This window comes from Manis pentadactyla, chromosome 11, assembly GCF_030020395.1.
Source record: "Manis pentadactyla isolate mManPen7 chromosome 11, mManPen7.hap1, whole genome shotgun sequence".
NCBI classification, from domain to species: Eukaryota; Metazoa; Chordata; class Mammalia; order Pholidota; family Manidae; genus Manis; species Manis pentadactyla.
The window spans coordinates 103,241,460-103,261,215 of record NC_080029.1 but is presented as its reverse complement, the minus strand read 5'-3'; the positions used below and the strand labels follow the sequence as shown (position 1 = coordinate 103,261,215).

The window sequence follows — 19,756 nt, the reverse complement described above, 5'->3', positions numbered from 1 at the left end:
ATTTGTCTGATCAGGAGATTTTTACTTAATACCTTATGGTGTTTATTTGTATACATCTCTTAATTTTTCTTCCTAACCTTTTAGCTCCTTGAGCACAGAATATCTCAAAAATCTCCCCTAGTGAGTGGCTTTATGGTTGTTCATTCTAATATTATCCTTGAGAATTTCTCATATATCTTTTTCCAAAAATTTTAAATCTCTCCCAAATTTTTAAAGCTCATATATGTATTTCTATCTTTATAAACTATCCCTTTCTATTAAGAATTAGAATAAATTTTATGATATAATAAACTGTAATTCTAAGAAGAAAATTACGACTGAGTAAAGTAAGAATCTATATATATATACTAAAAATAAGATATCCCCCACCTTTATGAATTAGCCCCATTTCATAGATGGTGAAATGGAGTCAAAGTCCCTCATGTAGTATTTGACAGTATCAGGATACTTAGGACTTTCTGTATGTTCCACAACTTTTGGTTACAGTATATACAAAAGTAAATAGTCTTCTAATGATAAATGATATATTGCCAAAGTGCTGGTTGGAGTTTCAAAAAACAGAAGGCATCCCAGCAGGAGTTTTAAGAGAATTGGATTGCTTTGTCTTGCTCTCCATTTCACTGTCACATTTACAACCAAATGGTGGTGCATTTATGAGATTCAGTTCTGTATTGGCCATAGAAAAGAACCATATAAACAAGGTAAAAATTTCAAGGGGTTATGTAGAAAATTAGGTGATAAGAGTAAAAGTCTACATTAAGAAACTAAAATGAAGAAGACTTTTTCCTTTCCTTCCTCTCCCTTTTCCACACCCATTTGCCTGCCTACCTCCTGCTAAGCAATCTCCTAGATATTTCCTCACACAGAACAAACAAGAAGACTTAAGAACATTAATCTTACTTATGCCATAAGATTATAAGTGAACAGAAATGGAATTAAAGTCATAAATATACAGAAGGGTTCCTAGCTACTAATTCTTTCTTTCTTGTCCTTTCTTTAAAGAAAGGTATTGTGTCCTTATTTATCTTGGGCCCTTTGTTATTAATTAATTTTCTATAATGATATTAAATGAGATAACAAATGTAGTAAACTACCAGGTATAATAGAGGTCCATTGGTAGGTATTCAAAATTATTTGTTTATTTTTCTACCTTCAATTCTGGTTTTAAGTATCAGTGTAAGAAATATCTCTGGATGCTTTACATCAATGGTTCCAACTGTCAACACGTTTTAAACTATAGGTGCACTGACCCTACTTCAAACTTACGAAATTAGAAATTCTAATAGTAGGAACTGAGCAGAAGCATTAGAAGATTAACCTTTTTGGCTAAGAACACTGCCTTAGTTGGTCATTCCCACCATTACTAGACTGTGATCTCCATGGAGTCAGGGACCTTAATTCCCTTTCTTCACTATCTAGTGACTAGAATAAGGTTTTCCCAAACCTTATTAAAAAACAAGGTTTCTTATTTTTGAGTGCCCTTATTCAAAAATAATGAATGAAGATTGAGTCAGGCAGCAATGTGCTTGCCTAGGAGCTGAACTAATTCTGGTGATATTTGTGCTATTCTCACCTACAGCAGGTTTCTGACATGAAATAAGATATTCCACATTCAATTCAGTCTTTTCAGCGTCCATCAGGATGCAAAACAAAGTTATCCGAGGAGCATGAAATTCTAAAGCTCTCCCCATTTAGAATGGCAACCTTCTTAGTTAACTAATATTTATTTCCTCTCCATTTTTCCCTTTCCTATACAAACTCACTCCTTTTTATCCCCTATCTACTGATGAACTAAAAATGTTTTGTTTTGTTTTTAATGATTTAATAAACTGCTGTCAAAACCTTTTTAAAACTGTCTTACATAGAGGAAAACATTTTTTCCCCCCTGAAACCCACGAGTCAAATTTAAGGCAATGAATAAGAAGAAAACTGGGTAGAAAACTTACATTTTGTCCAAAAAGTCCATGAGAGGTCTTAGTACAATCTCTGCATCCATTCCTGCACTGTTCTTATTAGATGAAGTATTTCCATTTGTTCTCATTTGATTTAATTCAAAACTCATCTGTTTTACACACTCTTCAATGATTAGCTGGAAACTAAAGATAAGGTATATAAAGTTCAGAGTAAGAGTAAGCATTTATGCCTTCCTCTGCCTGTGTCTGTTTAATTCAACCCTGAGGGGCTTAATTAGTTTCAAATGGTGTGAATTCTCTTGTTCATTAGGTTTCAAATTTATTATTCAGCTGCAAAAAGTTTTGTGTCAAGGAAAATTTACTTGGAACCTACATATGTAAAGAAGGTAAAAGCAATACTCTTCAGGTTCAATTAACTTGAGTAGGGGATCATTCAGCCCCCATCTCTCATAATAATAGCTGAAATGTTCCTGTGAGCATTGTTTGGCAAAATGACCGCTCTTGAAAGACTCTTGGCATCTGGGGCTCCATGCCCTCTTGGCTTTCCTCTATCCTGGCACCACACCATTTCTAAATAAAAAATTACTTCTTTGGCAATCATATCTATATCTAGTCTTAGGGCTTTCATACCATAAATATATTGTTTCCCAAATACACATCTGCACACCTGATTTCTAATCTGAACTCCAGACCATAATATTAAAGAGTCTATGTAACCTTTCTATTTAGAAGTCTGAGTTTCTCTCGTATCCGATATCTAACTCATCAGCAAATCTTTATCCAAGTCTTAGGATCTATTATTACTTCCACAAAGATACTGTAGAAAAACCATTAATTTCTTTCATCTGAATTTGTGCAATAATTTCCCAAGTGGCTTCTCTGTTAAGCCTTTGTTAGAACAGAAGCCAGAGCATAGCCCTTCCCTTTCCTAAACATCTTCAATGGTTTCCAGATCCACATAGAATATACTTCATGGACTTAAGAAAAACCCAACATAATCTGGTCCTGAAAACCTCCCTGATGTCATTTCTTGCCATTTTTCCATCTGCTTCGTTGCAACCCAGCCACAATAGCCTTCCTGGTATTTTCAGAATTCTCCAAGAACACTGTCAAGTCATGGCCGCTATTATGTTTCCTCCCCATGGAATTTCTCACGGGTCTTTTGGTCCCTCATTTATTTCAGGCATAGGTCAAATGTCACATCGTTAAAGAAATCCTCTTGAACACTCAACCTGGTAAGACATTTCTGTCATTCCCCACCACAGAGTTTTCATGTATTTGTTTATTGCCTGTTGTGACAGTCAGAATGTAAGCTCCATGAGGGCACAGATTTTTTTTCAGTGCTACATACCTACACCATGGAACACATCATGCCTTACACAGAGAAGCTGTTCAATAAATAATGGTTGAATGTATCAATGGACCCACCTCCCTACACACCCTCCTATTGCCTCACCATTCTAAAGATTAAATAAGTCTGTGAAGACTAATCCTTAGCATTATTATTTTTTCATTATTATATCCTTTACACCAGTCTTGGTGATTCTTACTGAAGCAGCAGCAAATAGTAAGAAATTAAAATATTTAAACATTAAATAGCAGCAGAGATTCAGCATCACCATTATTCCTCTATATTGCCCATTACTTTCACATTTCCAACAGGAGTAATTATAACACATGCAGGTAGGCAAGAAAAAAACCATTTAGAAGAATGGGGATAAATGAAAGCTGGGGAAATGGTTTAATCACTGGATGGTGATTATCAGAAGGAAAGAGTTCATTTTAGTATTCCAATCAAGTCATTCCCATTCCCTTTCTTCCTGCACACACAAAGAGTAGAGTCCATACTGTGTGAGAAGTATCTAAATGAATGGCTTCCTCAAATTTTATACTGAAGTTTAGGATTTGTACCACATAATGCTTCCATTATTAAGTAAAAAGACTATAAATATTTACTTATCAGTGCATGCATGCACTTTACAAATAGTTAAATATTATATGCCAGTTTCAGTTACTAGGCACCAAAGGTAAATCAATGAACAAAACAGATGAAATATCTTGTTCTTGTGGCACAGATGAAAGCTTTATATTATGGAAATATTTAGTTAGCCTGTGTTAAATATTTCATTTTTCTAGTGTTTGGTTTTGCATCTGAATATGGGAAATATTTGATAGATTTTAAATTAACATAACTTGGGTGTTTTCTTACTACAGGCCCTTTTACAGCAGATTTATAAATATATTGGTCCATAATTTTGAGCATATAGTCACAGCCTGCTTCTACTTGTATCATCCTGTTTGGCCTGTTTCCATCTCTGGCTCTTACTTTCTTTACTGTTGACCCCGCCATTCTTGTCCCCCTGGACTTGGCATTTGAATTTGGTTCCTTGTTCCTAGGATCTCAGCTTGTACCTATGGATGTGGCTCATTTCCTGGCTTTCTGCATATTTATCTAATTCAGTGGAATGTCCTCATTCAGGCTCGGGATCAAAGGAATCCAAAAGTGTGGTCTTTGGGGTTTAACTGGCTGGATCTGCCATTGGTCTTTTGTCAGGCTGTGGAGGAAGGTGTTGTATTTAGTGAGGATAGAGATGGTAAATAATATTCAAAATTTTAATCAACTATATTTTGGTAAATATAGTTGATTTACCACTAGGTCATCAGTGACCCTGCTGACTATAGTAATAATCACCTTTGAAACAGTTACTTTCCTTTACACTGATTCTTGTAACAGTGTTTTGGGGTGGAGAATAGACTGAGCAGGAAGTGTAATACTCACATTCCACAATTGTGAGAACAGGTTTCTACAATAGATGCATATGGTAAACTCCCATCTGAAGTCGCTGTGTGTGAGGGATCAGGCATAGGGAAGAAGGGTTATCACTGTGTAAGATAATAACATCTACCTTAGCATTAATCCAGGCCTGGTAAACCACTCCTACATTTCACCAAAAAGTCTTTTGTCTCTATCAGTTTTTTGAAAATGTACCTGATGTTTTCCTATTGATTTTTAGGTTGAAAGAGTCTTTATTAATCAACTTGACTAAAAGCGGTACTACTCAATAATGACAGACTTTGTGAGCATCCTAGAGGATAAACACTCGCAGAAAAATTTCTATGAAGTGTTCCTGAATTCTTCGTTAATTTAATCCAGTCAGCCACTGGTACCAAAAGTATCATTAAAAGACATGTAGAGGAGATTGGTCTAACATGGTCTAAAAGAAGCTGAACTCACCTCTTCCCCACAGACACTGAATCTATACCTACACATTAGAAATTCCTCCCGAAGACCTGAGGGTTGAATGAATACCTTCTGCACAAAAAAGGATACAGGGACCACATGGAGACACAGCAGTGATGGGAACCCCACCCTTGGCATTAGGATCAACAGTAGGGAGGGGATAGCACAGAGGGACCCATACACAGATTTACTCCTAGGGCACAGAAAAAAACATTCGATTTAAAGGACAACTAGAGTATGAGTGAAGGAAGCCAATTTATTAAGACCAGAGAGTCCATAAAACAATGGGGGAGTTGCTGGAACTCATGCTGGAATTAGAGGTACTAGCAAGTGCCATTGCTCTGTCCCCTGTCCACCTTGATAGCATAGACAGGAACAGGTCCAGAAACACTAGCCAGCCTGTTGCCTCAGCAAGTCCCAGGCCCCTAGCTCATTACAGTTGCAGACATACCTCCAAGGTAGCCTTCCCCGCAACCTCCTGCCCCCATCTATCCAAGCCCAACTGGGGCACCCCCAGCGATCCCAAGCCCCCAGGCACAAACAGGGGATGTTCCTATGTAAAGCAACAGCTTCAAGATTGGGAGAGGCAGCTGTTTTGCCTAATTAATAGAAACAAACGTCACACAAAGTGAGGAGACAGAGGAATATGCTCCAAATGAAATAAAATAAAATTTCAGAAAAGTACTAAATGAAAAGGAGTAAAGTAATCTACCTGACAAAGAGTTCAAAGTAATGGTTATACTGCTAACTGAATCTGGGGTAAGAATGGATGAATGCAGTGAAAAATTCAACAGAGAGAGAAAAATTTAAAAAAGAGCCAGTTTGATTGAAGAATACAATAACTTAGATTAAAAAAACATGTAGATAGGTTAAGAGACCTCTAGGACAGGTCAAGAACACTAATATTTGCATTATAGGGGTCTTAGGAGGAGAAAGGGGCTGAAAACTTCCCTAACCTAGGGCCAGAGGGAGTGGCATGATATATTCAAAGTACTTAAAAGAAAAGAGATAAAGAGTTTCTCAGAATACAAAAGTTAAAGGAGTTCTCCACCAGTAAACTAGCCCTAGAAAAAATGTTTAAGAGGAAAAGAAAAAAAGGCTATAACTAGAAGTATGAAAATAATGAAAGGAAAAATTTTTACTAGTAAGAGCAAACATATAGTAAAGGTAGTAGATCAATACCTAAAAGGTAGTATGAAGGTTAAAAGACCAACAGAGTAAGATCAATTATATCTAAAAAATTAGTTAAGGGTATCATAAAATAAAAAGGGTGTGTTATATACATGTGTTGGAGGGGAAGTAAAATTTCCCTTTATAAACTGCTCTATACTTAGGATGCCATATAGGAACCTCATGGTAAATAAAAACATAGAACATTAAAAAAGTCATCAATTATAATGGAAATGTACAAGAATAAAGGAACAGATAAATCAAACAGAAAACAGTAAGTACGTAACTTTCATAATTCTAAATATAAGTGGTCTAAAGTCTCCAATCAAGAGATATAGAGTGACTGAATGGATTAAAAAAACAAAACCCTTCTATATTCTGCCTACAAGAGATAAATTTCAGACTTAAAGACAAACACAAACTGAAACTGAGGGATGGGAAAACTTAATCCAGGCAAACATAAGTGAAAAAAATCTGGGGTGGCAATACTTATATCAGGCAAAATAGACTTTAAATCAAAGACTTTAATAAGACATAAAGAAGGGCTTTACATAATGATAAAGGGATCTATCCAACAGGAGAATATAATACTTATAGACATCTATGTATCCAACATAAGAACACCTAAATATATGAAGCAAATATTAACAGACAGAAAGAAAGAAACTGACAGTAATACAATGAAGGTAGGGTACTTTAATCCCACTTACATCAATGGATACATCATCCAGACAGAAAATGAATATGGAAACAGTGATTTCTTATGCCACATTAGACCAAATGGACTTAGAATTACATGCAAAAACAAGAGAACACACATTCTTCCCAAGTGCACATGCAGTGTTTTCCAAGACAAATCACATGTTAGGACATAAAATAAGTGTCCACAAATTTAAGAAAACTGAAATAATGTCAAGCATGTTTTCCAACCACAGTGATATGAAACTAGAAATCAATTACAGGAAAAAGCTTTCAAAACAAATACTTGGAAGCTAAAGGACATGTTATCAAACAACTAATAGGCCCAAGAGGAAATAAAAAAACACAGGGAGACAAATGAAAACAAAAACACAATCTTTGGAATGCAGCAAAAGCAGTTCTAAGAGGGACATTTACAGTAATACAGGCATACCTTAAGAAATGTAAAAAAATCACAAATAATCTAACTGTACACCTAAAGGAACAAGACAAGAAGAACAAACAAAACCCAAAGTTAGTAGATGGAAGGAAATAAATGAAATAGGGCCTTAAAAAAAAATAGAAAAGATCAAGGAAACTGAGAGCTAGTTCTTTGGAAGATAAAACTGATGAGTATTTAGAGCCCTCAAGAAAAAAGGATTCAACATGAGAAGTTACAACCAACACCACAGAAATAAAAAGGATTATAAGAGATTACTATGGACAATTATATGCCAACAACTTGGAAAACCTTGAAGAAACAGATGTATTTCTAGAAACATACAATCTTCCAAGACTAAACAAGGAAGGAACAGAAAATCTATGCAGACTGATTATTACTAATGAAAGTGGATCAGTAATTTAAGAAATCCCAATGAACAATGTTCTAGATCCAGATGTCATCACAGGTGAATTCCACCAAACACTTAAAGAAGAGTCAATACCTGTTTTTTCAAACTATTCCAGAAAGAGAAAAAGAAGAGGAAGGAATTTTTCCAAATTTTAGCAAACTGATTTTAAAAATACATAAAAGGATCATTCACAGGACCAAATGGGATTTATTCCAGGGATGTGAGGATGGTTCATTACCCACAAAGAAACAATATAATATACCAGATTAACAAAAGGAAGGATGAAACTATGTGATCATCTGAATAGATGCAGAAAATGTATATGACAAAATTCAACATCCATGCATGTTAAAAACTCTCAATAAAATGGGTATTAAGGGAACACACTACAGTATAATAAAGGCCATATTTGACTAACCCACAACTAACATCATAATGGTAAAAAGCTGAAAGCTTTTCCTCTAAGATCAGGAACAAGACAAGAATGCCCACTCTCTCCACTTTTATTCAGTATAATACTGGTAGTTCCAGTCACAACAATCAGACAAGAAAAAGAAAAGGGGCTAAATTGGTAAGGAAGAAGTAAAACTGTCACTGCACATGACATGAAAATATAAAGAAAACCCTAAAGACTGCACTAGAAAGTTAGAACTGATAAATGACTTCAGTAAAGTCTCAGGATGCAAAATCAATATACAGAAATCTATTGTTTTTCTATATACTAAGATACATCAGAAAGATAAATTAAGAAGATATGAACATTTATAAGTGCATGAAAAAGAATGAAACATTAAGCAATAAATTTAACCACAGACGTGAAAGACCTTCACTCTAAAAACTAAGACACTGATGAAAGAAATTGAACATAACACAAATAAATGGAAAGATATACTATGGTCATGTATTGGAAGAATTAATACTGTTAAAATGTCCACACTATCCAGTTTCACTGTAATCCCTATTCAAATACCAATTGCATTTTTCTCAGAACTAGAACAAATAATCCTAAAATTTATAAGGAACCACCAAAGAGCTGAACAGCCAAAACAATCTTGATAAGGAAAAAGCTGGAGGTACCACATCCCAGGTATCTACATAGCTATAGTAATCAAAACAGTATGTTATTGGCACAAAAATAGACATGTAGACCAATAGAACAGAATAGAGAACCCAGAAATAAACTCATGCTTATATGGTCAATTAATATATGTCAAAGGAGGCAAGAATATACAATGGAGAAAAGAGTGTCTTTTCAATAAATGGTATTATGACAACTGGACAGCTATATGCAAAAGAATGAAACCAGACCACTTTCTTATGCCATACATAAAAGATAAACTTGTAATGAATTAAATGTAAGACCTGAAACCATAAAACTAGAAGAAAATGTAGGCAGTAAACTCTTAGACATTGCCTCAGCAGTTGTTTTTTGGATATATTTCTCCAGGCAAGGGAAACAAAAGCAAAAATAAGTGGAACTACGTTAAAAAGTCTTCTGTACAGTGAAGGAAACCATCAACAAAATGAAGGCAACCTGCTGAATGGGAGAATATTTTCAAATGATATATCCAATAAGGGATTAATACTGAAAATACATAAAGAACTCATACAGCTCAACACCAAAACCACAAATAATTTGCTTAATAAGTAGGCAGAGAAATTTTTCTAACGACATACAGACGGCCAACAGACACATGAAAATATGCTCAATATCACTAATCATCAGGGAAATGTGAATCAAAACCACATGAGATATCACCTCATACCTCTCAGAATGGCTATTATCAAAAAGACATGAAATAACAAGTGTTGGAGGGGATGTGGAGAAAATGCAACCCTTGTGAATTGGTAAATAACAGAAGTAGAATCACTGGGTTGTAACTGTGTATTTACCTAAAGGAAATAAAAACACTATGATACATGCATTCTTTGTTAATTGTCTCATTATTTACAATAGCCACTATATGGAAACAACCTGTTTCCATCAATAGATGAATGGATAAAGATGCTGTAGAACATATATATAATGGAATATTACTCAGCCATACAAAGAATGAAATCTTGCCATTTGTGACAACATGGAGGGACCTAAAGGGTATTATGCTAAATGAAATAAGAGAGACGGACAAATATCATATATCTCACCTATATATGGAGTATATATAATTCTTAAATCATTATGTTGTACACCTGAAACTATTATCACATGTCAACAATTTTTAATTAATAAGAGAAGTAGAAAACCAGAACACCAAAATGCAAAATATCTGTTGTAAGCAGAATCCCAAATGGCACAAGTTTTGAAAATGTTAAGAACATCTTTAAGAATCCCTGAAATGTTATCATGCAGTCTCACTTCCCAGGTGGGTATCCTGTGGGCATGTCAGGAACCCAGGAACCAGGCCTTCAGATGTGAGGTTTGACTCTGCCCTGGCTTTACTGCAAAATCATCCTACCAGCTACATATCCAGAATTATTTAATTGTGGGTTTTAATAACACCAGATGAAATGGATTTGAGGCAATTAATTATGCACTTAATTTTAAGGCTCTAATTTAGACTCTAAGAAAGGTGAATTCAGACTAAATTATCCAATTTGACTTCACAGCATAATCACACGGATCATAATGGACTACCCACCCACACTATGTGCGTGATATAGACCTGGTTGTTAGCACAGGGAATAAATCCACAGTAACAAGCATAGGATAATATTCATTTATAAATAAGGCATGGCATGTAGGTGGTTTATTAAATAATCCAAGCCCTAAATGAACAAATTATTAAATTCTTTTCTATATTTAAAAAATAATGAATAAATAGATACTGGGTAAACAGGTGTTTCAATATCTAGGTTGAAATAGCTGGCTTCACATAAACTTCAAGTGTCCTCCTAGGGGAACCACTCCTTATTTCGTAACTGAAGTTTGTTCAGATTTCTTTCAGATCATAATTTACATTTTAGCCTTTATAATCTGAATATTCCCCCATCAAACAAAATAAACAAAAACTACTTGTTCATAAGGATGATTCAAATACGTTACAGAAAGGAACTTGAATATACTTTTTCTATTTATATTCTAGTTTCTATTCTGCTTAGGAATCTTATTTCCCATAAAGTTGCCAACACACCGAGCTTTTCCCGACCCCTCTTCTCTGTCTCTGACTGCTAAATAATCTCTATTTTTGCCTTCCTAGTTGAAGGCAACAGTCTCTTTGTTAACCACATATTAATTCACAACTAGTGTAAGGAGAGGTAAGCCTACCATGGCTGACCAAAGGCCCATTGCCAAGTGTCATCCAAACACAGAGCAGCGAGCTACAAAAACTCTAGGACCATGTCTGCCTTTCCAAAATCAGGTAGACAGAAACTTCCAATTGCTTATAAACATTAAGGCTGAGAAAGAAGAATCATACAGGTCAGCTGACAACACAAAACAGAAGGAAGTACAATTGCTTTAAGCTCAGTACAGCAAGGCTGCATCTCACACCAGAGATGTGAAGGTAGGCTGTATAAAGACAATGAACACACTCCTGAAGTGAAGAGAAGGCCAAGTATGGGGTTTTTCTTTACTTTGCCTCATTCCTATATTTCAGGAAAAGTATGATGCTGTCAGTGCCTTTTTCTATTTAGTCTTTCTGATTTCAAAGTAACATGATCAACTCATAAACATTTATTAAGCATTTATCTTTCTGAAACACAATGAGTGATGAATGGGATTCAAAGAGAGAGCTAGCCTTCACCCTATGAGTAAATTTAATAGTCTGATTTGACTATTAATTAAACACACATTTATTATTAAACTGAACACACAGTTTAAAATAATAAGTCAACATTTATTGAACTACTATTTAAAACAAATTCTAATGAAATTAATGAGCCTCTTCAAAGATGTATTTGCTTTCCTGCCTATTTTAACATTTGATGATGAGATGATGGTTTTTTCCTGTAGGACCAAAATGAAGTTTATCTAGGATGAACTAATCTCTCTTTAGAACCATACCATAGACAAGCAAAATGAATTTTTAAAAAATAGAAACAAACATAGAAGTGTTAGTAGTTTCCCCATAGTGTAATTTCATCCTAAGATTCTTAAACCTAAAGCCTAGAATCCTGACTTCATTCAGTTATAGGACTAGAGTTTATTTCTCTGGAAGTGCAAACACACTGATGTAAATAACATGGACACAACTCAGACTTCTGACGTATGTAAAGGTTTTTTCCTGCCTTCCTCCCTCCCTCCTTTCTTGCAACAGCCAACTTCTAAGCTCTAAACACTAGAATTGCAAATAGGAATGAAATATGGTTTCTTCACTTAAGCAGCATAGTAAAGTGAGAGAAACAGGAATAATGTTGTCAGAGCTTCCCAGCTGAAGGGCACACACAGTTTGGGGAGCACACAGCAAGATGCCACTGTTAGATTGTGGGGTCATGGAAGACTGCTCAGAGGAGATGATGCTTAGATTGATTTTTAAGTTGAATGGAGCTAGCTAGTCCGAGGAGAGAAACAGTGTTGAATGCATGATTAGTATTAACTGATACCTAATACATTTGTATAACAGCTACTTAGGCCACTTACCTTTCACCGTAAGTGACACTGAGCTCATCTAGAACCCCACTGAGTTTAACTTGAAGTTCTTTCAGGATCCCACTAGCTTCAGGATCTAGCTGCAGAGAGACCATAAGCAGTGTTACTCTGGAGTTCTAAGAAAGCATGCTGTTGTTTCTCTGAGAAACATTTTACTTTTATAAAGTAAACTTCAAACACTGTAACAAACATACGCTTTTTTCCTTCCTTTTTTTTTACCTTTGAAAATGCAAAATTCAGGACATTCTAAATAAACCAGATGAGTTCTTATACATGAAAAACAATTCATCAAAATGCATAGCATGCATAGAAACAAGAGCTAGATAGCAAAGCCTTCGTTGGTTACAGCAATGGGATGCAAGGCAAGACAAAGTAACTTCCAGAACATGGTAACTTCGTAACTTAGAAAATTTAACATGTTATATATACATCAGTTGAATATATGTGTTGCTTCAAAATTTATTTTGATTTTTCATACCCTTGTAAATAAACACAGCTATTAAAAATTTTTTAAGTGGTAAGAAAAATTAATTTTTGAGTACTGTGTCTTACTTGAAGATGTTCTAACTGTGGAATTAAAAGTAATAGGAAAAAGAAATTATCCAACCATTCCAATGTTGCTCTGGAGGTAACAGACCTAACTTCTCTTGCTGGATGCCAATTCGCAACTCAGAGTTCAAGATTCAAATTTTAAGTATTCAAGTACTTATACCTTGAAGCTAAGCTATTGGGCAAATTTGGGGGCAAAAGAAGAAATAATTAAATGAGATAATTTATAGTTGATGCTTGTTCTTATATGCAAACTTTAAAATTTATTCTTTTTATGTGATTTTAGTTCTTTAAAAAACGTCAACCATTGCAAAATACCTTATACTATAAACAAATACATCAATTAACTTGGCAGAACATTTTTGTACTTAAGTGCAAAAACTTTACCAGCACTTCAGAAAATTTTATGCTATTTGTTAATTATGTTTTTGCAAACTAGTTGTCAAAAAAGGATGACTTAAGATGGATGTGTTGTGTCAAGTAGACAGGAATTCATGTAAAGGGAAATCTAGAATATGCTCTGAAATTACATCACTCTTCCTATGAGTCTTTAGAAATTCAGTTTTCTACCATTAATACCTACAGTTCTTGCACAAGCTGAACTATTATTGAAAAGTAGAGGATGGGGTGAAGCCAGCTTTTAGGAGTAGAACAAATTAAAGGCAGTCTTAGTATAAACAGGAGAACTTAAGAAGGACACTGGAAAATAAAGAACCCACTATCAGTTTGAACTCCTGGGAGCCAGACTAGGACCTAATAGTGTCCCTGGGGGCACTTACTTGCCATAAATCCTGTAATCCTCCCAGGACATTTTCTAGTGCTATAAGACATTATTAAGAAGTACTATTTATATACCTCAGCAGCTGGGTAATTCTGACTTGCCTTAGTATAACTAAAAACATTAAAATGGATATAGAAAATTGTATTTGGCATCTGAAACTTGATTGATTATATAAAACCAATCCTTAATATCAGTTTTGACTACAATCCAGATGATTTCAGAATTGGTTAGTTTCTGCCCCTCTATTGAGCTGATGTGATTCTTCTGGACTCTTTACAACTTTTTTTCTGTCTATCATCAGATAAGCTTACAACTCCTATTCACAGACACACAGGCCACCAGAACAGATGGAGACTTCTCTAAGGAGCTGGAAACTTAGAATATTCTTGAGGCTCATGCTATGAGAGTTCCATTCAGCTATAACCAGTTGCAAGGCAGTGAGTGATTCAGAAAGACAATGAGATAGTACTTATTTTACAAAGACCTGATACTAATATGCATTTAAACACAATTAACCTAATAAACCGTAACTCCACAAACCTTAACCAAGAAAACATGTGGATTACCCACTGCAATCCTAGGGAACCACACAAGCTGAGTGTATCATTATTATGTTATCTTGCCACTGCCTTACTAGCAATTTTAACCTGATTTTATTTGAATAAAAGTGTTGGGGAATAGGGAATGAGAGCAAAGCCCCCCTGATGGTCTTCTTCAGACTCCCCTCTCTTTGGTAATCCCTGTGGAGGGATGAGGTCGTTTCCCACCCACACATACACCCCCTCCAAGGATATGACTCCAAGAGTAGGATTTTCTTCAGGAAATGGGGTTGCTTATTTAAAATGTATATTTTGTTTTCATGTTAGTTTGATATACACATTGAGGCAGTGTGTTCACTTGATAGGATAATGACTTTAAAGTCATACAAAAATGATTAGATAGGTCAGCTCAATGAAATTATGCTATTTTCCCATTTTTTTTAGTCCATTTTTGGTATTTTGTGAATGGAAAATTTTTATGAAGCAATTGGTTGTTACTTGAAATTCAGAAATTGTCAAACTATAGCACTTTAAGTACTGGATGCCAGTTTTCATTTCCTGGTAGAAGCATGAGTTTCTAAGTAGTTGCAGACAGAATGCCTCTGGCATGTAGCCAGGGCAAAGAAAAAAAGGAAAATTTTTAGTTTCAGTTAAGTATTTTGATGTTCATGTTATCCAAATCGTACTATAAACCATTAAATAAGAACAGTGGTTTTGAGGACAATATGCAAATTGCAGGTCTTATGTAATAATAATGGGCATAAATATCACACTCATCTAATTACAAAAAAACCTCTGTAGTCAGCAAATTCATCAGTACTTGAGTTTTGCATTTCTTTATGTGCCAAAATTGATGAAATTTTCCTTACTCCTGAAAACTCCCTAAAGTTTTTAAGACACAATAATTTAGGCTTTGAGACTTTATTGCCTAAATTATCAAAAGCATATTTTACAAATCTTTGGCTATTTTGGAAAGGTAAAAGTTTACCTAATTTTTTCTTCACAAAGGTTTAAAACTTAATCTAGTTCTATAAGTAATATGACATCAACATCAAAATTAACTTGAACCTTTTTTTGTATCATTTTTTAGTTATTATTCAAAGCAAAATAAACAAGCTGAAAAGAAAAAAAATTCTAGCATTCAAAAGTCACAGTTAATAAACTATTCTAAATTAGAAACTGAATTAGCATGTATTCCTGAACAACTTGACTGGCAAAAAAAAAAAAATACTCCATGAAAATTTGACATTACTCAAAGTCAAATTCTGAATTTATAGTGAAGTTTTCAATACAGATTTCACCCACACTCTAGTAAAAGTTTGGGAATTCCAAAATCTAGGCTGGTAAACAGAGGTTCTGTTGATCAGAACAAACCATAGTAATAAAAGGTAACATTTGAGTTTTTATGCCATGGAGATATTTTATACTCTTGACCTATGGTAATACAAATGACTTTCTGGAAGAGACATCTAGCAGACAAGGTATCTTTGAAGTTATTGGTCCGTTAGTCTCACTCTATTTTTCCTTTGAAAGGCAGATCACTTATCTCCTCCTTTGGCAATTCTTTCCCCAGCTGATGTTTGCCCCAGGCTGTTAGGAACTCCAGCTTCTGTACTGACTGTTCTGTTTACTATTACTGTCCATACAACACTCTTTTCTAATTATTCTCCTCTTTGGACTGATATTTTGCATTGACCATTAATCGAACACGTTTGCATTTGAAATCTTTTCCTTAGCAACCATATATTTTGGAGTCACCAACTAAGTCCTGATTTCAAAGTTTTGTCTCATTGCCAAACCATGTCAGACTATGTCTTGGTCTTTGTTTGGTTCCAAAAATATGGTTACCAGACCCACTCTGCATGCTTTTTTCCAGTACAGATTCTTTCCCCAAGGTACCAAAAGGGGATTCATACTATTTCAGCCTCTTGCAACAGCAATTGTTAATCCAACCATCAGGCTCTTGCTAGAGATGAACTAGTGGGTTGGAAAGTGGCATTTAAAGTCCTTCCATAACTCAATACAAATTCTTGAAAAATAAGGACCATTTTGGAAGAAGTTGAGACCCTTTAGAGTGAACTTTTTCCTTTCCCACAGTGTTCCTTGCTATTTCATGTCCTTTCTCTTTTCTGTGGGCTATTAGGCTGCCTTTTTTAGTGTTCAGCTCATCAGTATTAGGGTTCCATTGTTTGTTCATCTAAAGAAGTGCAGATCAGGCAGGGTGATCACTCTCTGGCCCTCACCTACACAGGGTCTAAAATTTGATGATTAGTCTTGTGGGTTTCATACATTCTTCAAAATTTTTGCAGAAAATTCTTCAATAAAGGCAAACTCCACCAACTGTTTCTATGAAAAAAGAAAGCCTCACTTTCATGGGAAACATTTTTCACCTTGAGCTCCAGGGTTCTCTTTGGATTTTATTTCATCAGTTATCCCTCTCTATCTTCAGTCCCTCCACCATTATTTTTATTACCCCATCCTAAAAATGTTTCCAAATATTTACTTTAAAATTTAAAAAAAAGGAAATAATAAAACAAAACAACTTATTTGGAACTGCCTTCTCATGGTAGTTCCAAATAATATCTTCTAATATTATCTTTGGACCTTCAAACTACTCACAACATTACTATGAAATTTTTTGCCTCATAAATACTCATTAATCCTCTGTTGTGTGGTTTCTGCTATGGATATTTCACTGAAATATTCACATATAGGTCACCAATGATGTCTTAATTGCCAAATCCTATGACTTTATCCTACTCAGCCTGCATTTATACTGCTGTTAACTTCTCAAGGTCTTTATTCCCTTACTTCTCCGCAGTCTACCTTCTCCAAGCTATTTTTCCATCAGATATGTCTACCTCTTTTGTTGATTTCTTTTCCTCTGGGATCCTTAGATATTAATGTCCATCAGTTTTCCCTTCCCAGTCTTCTTTTGTTTTTTCACTCTATAGTCTCTTCTTGAGCAATCATCCATGCCTCAGGCTGCAATGCCCCTCTTTAGGCCTATGACCCTGAATCTATTATCTGCAGCTTTGACAGAATGCGAAGCATCATATCCATATTCCCATATGCCTATTAGCCTTTTCCACTTTGATGACCTCAAGCTCAACATATCAAAAAGTGAACTTATTACCTGTCCATCCTTATTTTTCTTATTGTCTTATTATTGGATTGATAGCATATAGTTGTTTAAGGCAGAAATGTGAGTCATCTTTGACCCCTCTCTGCCTTCTTCCTTCCATATTCACTTGGATACCAAATATGGTTGATAACACCTCTGAGATGTCTCCTTCATCTGTCCTGTCCTTTCCATTTTCCGATGCAGAATTTTTCTCATCCACACTATATTGTGATCATTTCTGAATTGTGTTCCTTCTTTCCCCCTTCTCTTAACTGTTCCTAGAGTTGTGTTAATAAAGCCCAAATTTGATCATGGCACCTGCTGACCTTTCTAGCTGGCTTTCAGGCAGGGAAGTGCTTCAGGCATGTTCTTAATATCTTATCTAGACTCTTACTATTTCTTTTATTTTGAAAAGATCACTCCTCTTTAACTCTTTTATATTTGACCAGAATTTATCCATCCTAAAACACCTAGCTCAACTTTAAAACATGTGAATAAGAAATCAGCGAAAAACCCTAATGAATTCACCAGGAAGTCACTCTCCTTAAAATGGCCTAAACCACTTTGTAGAGCTGTGGTGCTCAGCATGGATTCTGAGGTATGTTATCAGAAATAACAGAATCCACAGTCCTCTCTATTGCAGACAAACATGTACCAACTCTACCAGGGCTACCCTGAGTTTTGTTTCTTTTTTTATTCCTCTTAGGAGAGACACTTCTGAAGAACTTAAAGGTCATTTTCAGGGATAGACTATAGCATTTTCCCTGTGCCACATGGCTTTACACAAACTGTTATTCTAGGGGTAACAGTCATAAAAATTCATGCTTCCAACTTTTTGGTTTCAAAAAGATGAACATCAGTAGCTGTCTCTTATCCTAATTAGAGAAATGATGCAGTAGATTCAGCTGTCATTGTGTTTCAAATCAAGTAAATGCCTTTGAGATATGCTGTTAGGTTTTTCAGCCTAGACAACTGAGGGGAAAAATGCCTACTCATCCAGTATAGTTTGAGTTAGTGAATACATGACAAATTTTTCTATTTCTATATCTCTGAATTAAAAAAAAATTATATCGTCAAGCCTCATATGAGTGATACACCATTCTTTTCTCTTAAATATTTTTTATTCCTTTTCACCCACAATGTGTACTCAATGGATTGTTAAGAAGGTTCTTGTCCTTATAATCACAGAATTTTAGAACTAGAATGAACTTCAGAAATAATATAGTTCAATTCCCTCTTCTTTACAGGTAGGGAAAACCATGGCCCGGATAATATTGTCATGTCACATGAAACATTCTGGCGCAGCATGAGGACTGAAAAACAGCATTCTAAGAAGCTATATTCTTTTAAGAAATTCTTTCCTGAAATTGGACATAAAAAATAAAAACCAAAAGTATGATAACTAGGGCTTACTAGCTCCATCTATTTGCTAACTCTGAAACTGTACAGAGTAGGGTTAAGTCAGGAGTAGAAATAATGAGACACAAAATTTATGTTCAGAATCTTTTCTGTAAATACTGCCTTTTTGTCTCACTGTCTTTCTCCATTTGGCTGTTCACATTACTGCATCCATCCACTGTTAGGTGGTGTGAATATAATCTGTCTCATCAACTGAACTGAGAACCCGTTGAAAATCAAGCGACAGGAGCCATTTGCATGAGGTTCCTGAGGGCCACTCAGTTAAGTAGAAGAGGGAGACTGGCGGGGTTAAAGACACAAATTTTACTAATTTCTGCATTGATTCATGGTCTGTTAAGATAGGCATAAGAAATTGAAGGGGATCACAACAAGACAATAAAATAGGTTTATTATAGAAAATATCAGTTAAAGTAAAACTCTCTTTCTCTCATGGCTGTGGCTTGTATTCTCTCTCAAGTTTTCTTAAGGTTCACAGGGAGGTGTGTTTAAAAAGAGATTTGGTGGCTCAAGAGTAACCCTCTGATCCCTGGGGAATGAGGTTAACAAGCAGCACCTGCCTGCATCTGTATTTCACTTTGACATGCATCACCCACCCAGAAACCTCTCAGCCTCCTAGGCAGCACGTTTTCTTAATTTTGCATGCTTAGTGGTTATCTGAACTTTATGTGGTAGTGTTGATTCTTATTCATATTTATTAAATCATCTCCATGCAATTTGCCCTTCTGGCCCTCATTATTCTCTTAATTTTCTATTAAGTCCAATTTGTTAACTCTAATTGCAGAGATGGTTAGGAGGAGAGAGAAACCAGACAATATCTTCATGCTGCCAAATAAAAGGCCAGCACTTCAAACAATCTCCTGCCATACAATTAAAAATAACTGCTTGCTTTTACTGAATTCACCC

General features: G+C 35.2%; 1 protein-coding gene across 1 annotated transcript in view; it reads right to left on the bottom strand.

The window, feature by feature from the left end:
- Window positions 1-19,756, bottom strand: part of UNC13C (unc-13 homolog C) — a 591,739-nt gene that overhangs the window by 73,904 nt on the left and 498,079 nt on the right. Inside the window, exons 24-25 of the mRNA XM_057488818.1 lie at window positions 12,433-12,521; window positions 1,947-2,096 (exon numbers count right to left, since the gene is read on the bottom strand). Coding sequence (XP_057344801.1) covers window positions 1,947-2,096; window positions 12,433-12,521 — 239 coding nt within the window. The remainder of the gene's footprint in view (window positions 1-1,946; window positions 2,097-12,432; window positions 12,522-19,756) is intronic.